Raw genomic sequence first — 10,491 nt, forward strand, 5'->3', positions numbered from 1 at the left:
GAAATGGCAGACTGTCATATAAATGCTGGTAGTACTTCAGAATGTAGATCTTATGCACCAAATCCATCAGATCGCTTTTCTTACTTTCCCGAATTGCTGGCACTTTAGGGACTGCAACGGTCAACTTCACATCGCTGTTAGATGATCTCTTCGGTCTCTTGAGAATAACGGCTTCCTAGAAATCCGGATGCGAATAAGAGAGCGTGGTGGAAAATGAGTTAGGAAATTCCTTCACAACTCTCAGGATTTTGGTATCTGACATTTTTACAGCTACCATGTTCATTGGGCCAGTGTTCATATGCAGCTCCTTCATGTCATAGATACTATCATAGTGCATCTCATGTACGTGGAACGGTTGTCCAACCTTTCTTGTAGTTCAACTCGTAGGCGTGGAGAAAACATTTTCTGGTGAGTACAGGGGTCCACTTTGCAATATACGTCTTACGTTTCGTTCTAGCAAGGAATGGGCTCAATCACCTTCGTTTTGTGTGTGGCCTATTATAAGGTATTTTTGCGTAATACTGTTAAAACCAGGAATATGATTGCGTAGAGATACACTGCAATCATAATTTTGTGTATTGCGCAATTGTCAGGGTAAAATAAAAAATAGTTCTCCTTACTTTCGCTAGGTTTCTCTTTCTAGTATCGAAGTACACACGTCGCCGGTTCATACATTACAAAGTGCATGTCTCCAGAGATGGCTACGCTCCTATAGCTCCTTAGTTTACCTAATACACTATCTATTCCTCCTCCCGTTCTTCCACCCAATGGTGAAGATCGCACGAATAACCCGACAGTCCGCTTTTATCCTTTATACCGTCCCTACCTGTTTGGGGCATTTAAGGCACTTCTTCGCCTCCCTCCATTCTTCTACCAACGCTCTTTATTAATTTTATTTTGAGTCCAGGATACCTCTTCGTCTTGCACTAATTTTTTTGAATCGATCCACCTTTTTCTGGTTTTCCTTTCACTCACTTTCCCTTGAAATTCATACCCATGATTTGTTTGGTATCCCTTTCTCCTCCACCTTCTCTATATGTTAAAACCATATTTATTGCTATCACTACTGTTATTTAGGTTTTATTTTACGACCTCCTATCTCACCTTAGTTTCACATTCTGTCCCTCTTTGCCTCTCCTATCACACTTCTGAGGTATCATCACAGACGTACCACTCACAGGAGCTCTTTTGCAAATTGTAGAGAGTGAATGTCAGAATATTTAGTTCCGATTTGTAATAGAAGACTGATACGCCACCTTTTCATAACTTCTGCAAATCATTAACTGCAACAATGGTGACTTCTGTCACGACTTCTTTATCCGTTCTATTTTCAACAAGTGATAATTATTTTCAGCCCAGTGTTGTTTGTACTTTTCTTCCTAGTGTTTCTTTTCATCTCACTCAGAATTGCTGTAGGTAGTACAAAGTCAGCATTGATATTTCCTCGGCACTAAAAGTGAAATTTCAAACTCAATAGTAAACAAACGATTTCTTTCTCAACTCCCATACTCAAAATTTTGTCGCGACAATGTGCTACATAATATTTATGAATTTATGAAGTTGGCTTACTCATTCGTTAAAATGCTTGGACTTATTTCCTAAGTGTAAATGAGTTCTTATGAGGAAATACGCCAACTCTTGTAAGTGACCGGTATATCAGTCGTTATGGTATCAACACCCAGACTATCTTCTTCACTTACATCACTGTCTTCTTTCCACTTGTAAGTCGCAACACAACTTAATTTGTCGATGATTCACTGCTGACACTATCACCGTCTGAGGACGAAGAACCGGGTGATGATGATGATGATGATGAGCAGGAGGAGCAGGAGGAAGAGCAAATAGCATTGGAGGATGCCATCAAATGTGTACTTCCAGAAGCTGACACTTTCGTGTTTCCATCATGAATTCTGCTGTGGTTTTTTATTTTTTTAAATAAACGCTGTCTATTACTAGAACTACAAAATACAAAATTGATATCAGATGTTGGCTAGGCTACAATGAAGGAATACTAGAATACAAAAGTCGGAGAAAGTAAATGAACAAACAACACTAGTCGACGAGTAGATAAACCAATCACTGGCCGCCACGTACTAATCCCAGACCAGAACACGGATTTGTACCACTACACGTCTAAATGTTTACAGTGTTGGCTTTGGTCTATACCATCCCGGCTTCAATTCCAGGAAATTTAATTGCCGTTGGTTAATTCCTCCGACTCGGGGGCTGGGATTTGCACCATCTTAACCGTTAGAATTCAGACCTGAAAGGAGATCTAGAGCAAAAGTGGAAATCAAAAATGTTATGGCCTTATGTTTCTAAATCAGAAGTAGGAATCGTAGATGTGATGTGAGAATATCTAAAGTGAGTGAAATGTAAACCTTAAATATCTTTCTTGGTTTACATTTTCCGCGGAATTCGGACACAAAGGGATGACTTTTATATGCAGTCTCGATGCAACTGTTCGAGCGCTTACAAAGTGTTTCGCTTCCTGTAAACGAATAATCTTTGGTTGCCTGCCAGACACTTTTACCTTCAACGTCTATTCACACAGTGCTTTCCTGAATGTGGCAATCACTAGGGGCGAGGTGTGAAATGTGGTGGATGTGGGAGACACTCAAAAGCAAAAGGGAAAATCAAAATTTTTTGGTCTTATGATTCTAAATCAGGAAGTAGGAATCGTAGACGTGATGTTCCTATAATAAAATTTGAACATCACTTTTGGATAATTACTCATTCTTCACTACTCAATAAGCTCAGTAACAGACTGCTGTTCATTTGTGTAAGCCTCATGAAAGGCGGCCATTTTCAGATTGGTACTTCGACCCTGTTTACTGGTCTGCACATTGCTGTCACCTCTACAATATTCGTTCAAACCTTCGTTACAGTGTCACCAAAAACTTTCATTTGAACCCTCCTCCCCTGAGTTGGCAATTACTGTGTGAACTCTTGCCACATGGAAAATTCATTTATCACTGTGAATTTCTGCCCATTCTTTAATGTGACAAGCCTTCATGTCCGTCGTTCTGCGAAACTTCTTCCATCCTCCGTTGTGCCCTGCCCAATCCGTTGTTAGTTCTTGTAATATTCAGTTCTGAGGATGTGTATGTTCATTGTAAGAAATTTTACGGAGCTCTATTGTTCAACTTGCCCTTGTGTGTAACTCTATGGTTGTGGGGGCATTAAGCAAGGAAGGGAGAGTTTCCGAATTGCCCTGGGGTTCCGGAGTACATTTTCGTACTTAAGTCGATTAACCGACCACATCCCTAAACTTCTTGGATGGTTAAACATTTCAAAGACTTCCAAGCGTGTCAGTGAGTTTCTGTGGATGGTCCATGTTTGCACACCTTATCGCAAGTGTGTTCATATATTGGATTTGATCATTGCTTGCCAAATTTCAAATTTAGGTGGTTAATTCAAAGGAAATAATTTTCGTAAGTGATTTTCGTGTCATTGCTCTCCAGTGTATAATTATTCATTTTTCAGAATCTGATATTTCGTTGACCAACCGGATATTTGAATCTGATTACTCTTTCAGTCTTGCGGATGTTTTCTTTTTAAGTTAATCTCATGTTTGGCTTGTCTAATGAAGACGGTAAACGTGGTAATGTTTGCATTTGTCTCTAGTTCCCCGTAAAAAAACCATAATTGAGAATATTGATGTACTAAGAAGAGAACTGTTGTACGCGTCAGCCTATGACATTGCCCGAAGTAAATCACTACAGGCTATTCCTAAATGTCCGGCATTTCGACTTTTGATGATTCCTTTCTGGTTTATGATCGCAACGTAAACAAGATCAAATTCGACATTAGGCTTTTCATCACTGTTTAACCTGCTTAGATTTTTCACAACAGGATAGCAATGTTTCTATCCTGTTGCAACACAGAAAATAAGCTTTGACAAGTGTTAGGGTAGGAATAATAGCAAAACATGAGTTTCTCTTTCCTTTCTATCGTAATTATTCACCTCCTACTTTCATGGACTGTTCCCTTATTTTCTTAATCTTCCTTCGCTTCACACTTATGCTGAATGAAATTTATCGGTATACTTTGGATATTCGTCTTGTTTTATACATTCTTTTAAATGGTAAATTTACTTACGTTAGATCGATTTCTTAGCATTCCTAACATGTACATTGTGATCTAATGTAATACTTTATTCATGATATGTGTGTGCGGTATATTATAAATAACACGATTCTATTTTAATACAGATGAAATTACTGAATCTATGTTTATTATTGCTATATTTATTTCTTCATCTAATTACTTTTATTTGTATTATCTGCAAGAAATATTCTATTGAATTAAATTTTTGATTGTGATATTCAACGGCGACAGCTCACGAAAGCACATTGAAGCTTCGGATCTAGAGCAGTCCTTGAAACCAGCCAATAAGATTCGAGCTCCACCTTGCCCTCCCTTGCTATTCGGTCTAGAAATATCAGCCGACTCCGAAGCTCCAGTGCCCAGGTGCATCTGTCTGCACCATAAAGTTAGTTTAATTCTGCTGCGGTAATTGTGTACTACACTATATTATAACTGGTTAATTGTAGGGAACATAGCGGAAATGAAAATACACAGCCTTTTTCCTGCCATTCGATCGCTTCAGGAATCTGATGAATGAAGCCCCAAGTAGCGGCCAGGATAGGAATTGTGCTGGTTGCTTGTCCCGCTCCTTTGGGGCTACGATTAATGACTGACAGGTTAAATGAAAATATACTGGAGAGCAATGATGCAATGAAAGATAATAGTTTAAAACACACTACCCGGAGAAAAATCGGTCGCCCCTCCTACTTGTCTAGCACAAACTTCACATTAAGTCACCGATATTTGAACCACGTAACGCAGCGGTGAGAGGTCAGTGCGCTGTCCCCTGAGCCACGGAGGCTATTCTAGGGGAGGGAATATATTCCTAAATTTTCAGAGTAAATGAATTCTTGTCTGATCTTATCTAATTTCACTTATGTGTTTTCCTGCTTTGAGATGTATTCGTTCTTTCGATAATGTAATATGGCTTGTCTTATGGACGGATCTATTAATTGAACATTAGAGACATTTATATTGTCAAATGAGTTGATATATTATGAGGTTTTACTTGGTAAATTACACGTTCAGATCAGCTACTATAACATTATTATCCTGCTCTAAATGTTTCGTGCTGTGTTTCAGATGAAAACCGTACATCCCAGGTGATCTACCTGTCTGAAGATGGTTCTGCCATGGAACTGGCTTTTTGTATTAATAACCAAACGATACCTGGCCTTATACTGATAAGTAGACAGTTACCATTAAGCCCGGAGAAGAAAGCTGAAGTCCTTCACGCCGAGGAGATAGCAGGAGTGCCAGAACATAATCATTTATTCAAGTGGGAGTCTGAGGCTACCTGCCAGTCCGCTTAAGGTACCGAGCTGCAAGAGGACATAATGTCACAATTCATTTCAAATGTCCCCTTTATTTAATTCAAGTATGTAAAATATATTAACTTTTGTGAAAATAAATAAAATTAATTAATTAAAGTGTTTCAAAGCTGTTGTTATTAAATCATCATTCGTAGAATAGTTATTATATCTACGAAACGAGATAAATGTGTACATATATAAATGGGGGTAGAGTGTGTTGCAAGTTTATTTAACCCATGACAATTGACGCGAGGTATTTTGTGACCCATGATATTTTAATTGAGTAGCAGTTTCTATATTTACGTCATACCGACTGTACTCACTATACATTCCCTTCCTAACACTCCTTCTGTATTTCGTGAGGGAAAAAGGGATAAATTCCGAGAGAGATGTGAAATTTTCCATGTGTCCTCTTATCACGATCCACCAATCAAGTCTGCAGGGTGAAAAGCTCAGTACTTAATATTCACGATCGCATTGTACTCGAAATAAATATTAATTTTATTTGCACATAGAGAATAGAATAGAATAGAATCGAATAGAATAGAATAGAATAGAATAGAATAGAATAGAATAGAATACTCCCTTCCCCGAGTTTCAGATCGCCTGCAATTGGGTGGAAAGTATTCACGTATTGCAGCCCTTTTATTTGATACATGCCTTTAATGTAATCTTATACAAATATTTGACTATTCTTAAGCTAAATAGTCTACTTGAAGCTAATTATGTCTATTTTCATTGCACAAATTATCATTGTATTTGTTCTTTCTCTTTGGTTTTTAGTTCTATATGTAGTACATTTCTACAGATTCTAGGGCTAAAAGTCATCCTATCTTTCATTCATTTACAGTAGTTAGTGATTTTCATTCTCATTTCCTTTTGCCTCATATCTTTCAAAATACAAAAATATTTTGATATTCTTCCCAGTGTAAACATTCTTCGTTTAATAATTTAATAATGGTATAAAATTCTTTCTCTCCTTCTATTTTTGTTTTATATTCACCACCCAAATATTTAACTCTAATTGCGTTCCTTCCCGTACATACTCTCAATAGACGTGCCATGTCTCCAGAAAATGAAAAATGGTTTTGATTAAGTTTCTCTCCCAGATACTCAGTTTTTATATATCCCCGTTAACCACCACTCCACACCTCTTAGAATTCTACTTAAAAACTTTCTTTCCTTATTCACATAATTTGAATAATTTCACAGAATACCGATAATGTTCCTTTAATCTTACAGTCTTTATTAGCACACAGTACATATCGGAAAGGTGTAAAGTACAGAACAAAAATGGCCAGACACCAGTGGTAACAGTACTAAATATGTAGCATAGACCCTTTCGGACAGACCAAATATGATGTAGGCCACTATAGCTCAGTTGGTTGAAGTATCTGTCGTGAAATCTGAAAGTTGTAGTTTAGGTTCCTAAACGTCCACGTGATAATCGCAGGTTCTAGGTGTGTTAGTACCTAATTTTATATTTTACTTTTCTTCTTTACTTTAATTTCTTTACTTTGTCGATACGCACTAGCAAATAAGGGTACTGTATATCTAAACATATACAAGAAATAAGGAGGATGATTTCTGGAATTGAAAGAAATAATATCTCAATGAACATATGTTTTGCCTGACTGATGAGTTTTTCTGTTCTTCGTTCGTTTTATTCACTGACGACTCATTACCTGTTAGAGACCTGGCCTTCTTTCCGGGCTACTGGGATATGTGCATCTAGACGTTCGCCGTACCACGGGGTCTATGCAATACGATGCCCAAGCTTACTTCAGTTTTTATGTACGTAGGACTGCATTGGCCTGCCCGGTAGCCCGACCTAAATCTACCGCACTTCTGTCTGTGGGGACAAATGAAAACTAGGGTGTACGCTACTCCAATTAACGACATCAACAACGGGGAACGGTGTATTAGTAACGACTGCACTGCTGTTCGACAGTACCCAGGTATCTACCGGCATTTGTTCGTGGCGGATACATTGCATTGATCATCTCCTGCGATATGGCCAATGTATGTCCTGTAACTCCGTCGTGTGTAACTCGGTAACATATAATCATGGGGACACTTGTACTTGTTTTAATCTCAGGAATCATACCCCGTTGTTTGTTGTTAGTGGAATCCAGTGTAGGGTGAATACTGATTGGAAATTGATCGTTGATTTTAATGAGACTATGGAGTGTGTATGTGAGGAACTGGGAGTGGAATTTGTAGATAGTAACTGATGGTTAGGAAATAGGGATTTGTGCTCAGATGGCCTTTACTTCAACCGCAGTGGTACGTACAAGCTGGAAAGTTTGTTTAGAAGGGTTATAGGGAGAGACAATCAGAGAAACCGGGTGGAGTGCGGAGCGGATATAAGGGCACAGGAATCTGGAAGTCAAGAAGGGATGACATAAACGTGTTAGTGTTTGTGTTGAACTGTAGAGTATTGTAAATCAAGGATTGAATTATATAATAGGCCTATATCATTTACCCGCGACTTTTTCCGCATTTATTAATTCAATGGTTAGATATTTTAAAACTATTTAATGCATGTCAATAACAGGAAACAGGTGTCCTAGCGACTTTAAATGTGTACTTTTAATCGTGGTCATGGCGCGTTGGATTGTTATGAATCACAACGACATGAAAGGTATAGACTGCTAAACGTACTCGATACAGAGCCCCGGTTGAAGCTAAGCGAACTAATTGTTGCCTGTAACCATTATGGAGGCTACCGCTTCGTTGCCTTGACATTCTTATCATGATATTTAATCGCATTATCTGTTCAATGAGTTAGTAATCCTATAATGATATTAGCGAAGGAAATCTGGCTGGCATTTGTTTGGTTGTGAGCAGAATTATGAAGGATAAATAGACATTGTACACTAACATTAAAATCATGTACTACAGGAACACACGTTTCATTTCATTCCCAGTCCAGTTTCTGAGGGACGGGTTACCCGCCTTTTTGCCTGTCTCTACCTGATTCATCGTTGTGGTTTGGTAATTACACATAGAATAGTTCAATGAGAAATTCACACACGTATAGAAAAATTTACCACAGCCTTTTAAATTGTACTATAATTTGTGAATTATCTTCTTGATGTAGTTTCTTAGGTGGTATGCTTCTCGTTACATATAGCTGCAATTTCTGTTACCTTCTAAGAGTACCTTTGCAGCAACCTGTGTCTGTTGGTTGGGACGTAGGATATATGTACAGTACCCCCTGCCTGTCGTAATAGGCCTTTAAAGTGGTGAACCTACGGTCTAAACTGTAGACCACGGAATTCCCAGCCATGTCTGACATTACTTCCAAGTACTTCGACGAGCTTCACCGCATTGGTCTTTCTGTCGAACCTCACTTAGTCAACTCTTATATTCTTCCTAGCCCGACAGTATTTGGCTTGCAAGACCTAGCCAAACATTTAATTTTCATAGCTCTACAAACGCAGGCTATCGATACCAACTCTGATTCGACCCCAATGTTGATACGTTTTTGCGACCTAGGGAGTGGACTTGGCCCGATCTTACGACCGAATGTCCTTCATGAATCCAAAGATTTCATGCCCCAAGGAATACTTCTGAAGTTTTCGGAGACGCCGTGGTGTCTTAATTTCGTCCCGCAACATTTGTTTTACGTGCCAGTAAATCTAACGCCTTGAGAATTCGTACCTGAGAACTTTGATTTATCACTTCTACTGTCTGAGTTAATCAGTTCACCTCACACATTTGGTTACTCACTCATCAACTGCCCATTTGTGTACTGTACCTTCTGCCTGTCGTATGAGGCCACTGAAAGGGGTAAACCCAGGGTCTCAGTCTGAGACCACGGGATTATAGATATATGTATTATTATTATTATTATTATTATTATTATTATTATTATTATTATTATTATTATTATTATTTCTGTTTTTCACTGCTCATTTTTTGGCCCTTCTCTTCCATTGTAACCTTTTAACACGTCCTTTTAATGCGATGCATCACGAATTGCCTTAATTATTTATTTATATATTTAACATACCGTTATTTATGCATCATTTTGCATTTTACACTTTCTCAAAGACCATATGAAGAACACAGAAACTTCTCCAGATCCTGTCTATGGTAGATTCAGAGAATAAGCGTTTGTTTACGTATATTTTTCATGTCGTTGTTAAAACACATCTTTAGATATCTGCGATCCGTGGATTTGAACCCATGACCTTTAGTGGACCAAAGGGTTCAATATGTCCAAATTAACATTATTGAAGAAAAGTAATTTCGGGTCTGTTATAAAAAATCTTGCTTAATTTAGAATGAAACGTTTTCTCCACAGAAATTGAAATTCCTAAACCTCACTTCAGTTGGCTTTGCGGTGTATCACAATAACCTTCTCCAGGTTCTTGGGTGTGAAGGGTTGTCTGGTTTCAGACGGCACGTTGCAAAACATGGAGAAACTTCTCAACGGAAGTTAAGGGTTCATACTTGTAGTAAATGAGATCTTCCACTTTCAAAGCACTCATACCAAAATTTTCTCCTTTCAATATTTCATTTATCTTCCACATAATTTCATACCCCTATTTTTTAAACATTTGAGAATAGTCTTCTTGTAAGCACCAACTCCATATTATTACCATGTGCACCCGATATCACAATCCAGAGTGAATAGATTCTAAATATATAGGTTTGTTTAAATATGTCCTGCAGTTTTCCATTGTTACGAGTTTACAAGCAGATGGATAACCAGACAGACAGACAGACAGACAGACAGACAGACAGACAGACAGACAGACAGACAGACAGACAGACAGACAGACAGACAGACAGACAGACAGACAGACAGAATGACGCCAAAGAGAAAAGTACTACCTCATGTTTCCTCGGCGTTCACCTACATTAATGTTCAAGCCGAGCGAAATATTACGCATCCACTGATTCTCTACTGTTATGGATGATTCAAATAACTGTAGGTCTGCGAGAGTGTCCAACACTGGCTGCAGAGCATGAAGGCCGTGGGAAATAGTAGTTTTCTCCGGCATTTGGAGAGTAGTAGAAATTATGTAAATAAAAAGAACTATTTAAAATGATAGGGTGTTTCATATATAGTCTACAT

The 10,491-nt window shown here is 38.3% G+C and overlaps 1 protein-coding gene across 1 annotated transcript in view; it reads left to right on the plus strand.

Annotated features, from left to right (window-relative positions):
- The window catches only part of LOC136874977 (uncharacterized), a 55,794-nt gene extending 50,271 nt beyond the window's left edge, over nt 1-5,523 (plus strand). Inside the window, exon 3 of the mRNA XM_067148688.2 lies at nt 5,173-5,523. Within this exon, the coding sequence (XP_067004789.2) occupies nt 5,173-5,402 (230 nt within the window). The 3' untranslated portion in view covers nt 5,403-5,523. The remainder of the gene's footprint in view (nt 1-5,172) is intronic.
- Nucleotides 5,524-10,491: the final 4,968 nt, after the last annotated feature.

Source organism: Anabrus simplex, chromosome 5, assembly GCF_040414725.1.
Source record: "Anabrus simplex isolate iqAnaSimp1 chromosome 5, ASM4041472v1, whole genome shotgun sequence".
NCBI lineage: Eukaryota > Metazoa > Arthropoda > Insecta > Orthoptera > Tettigoniidae > Anabrus > Anabrus simplex.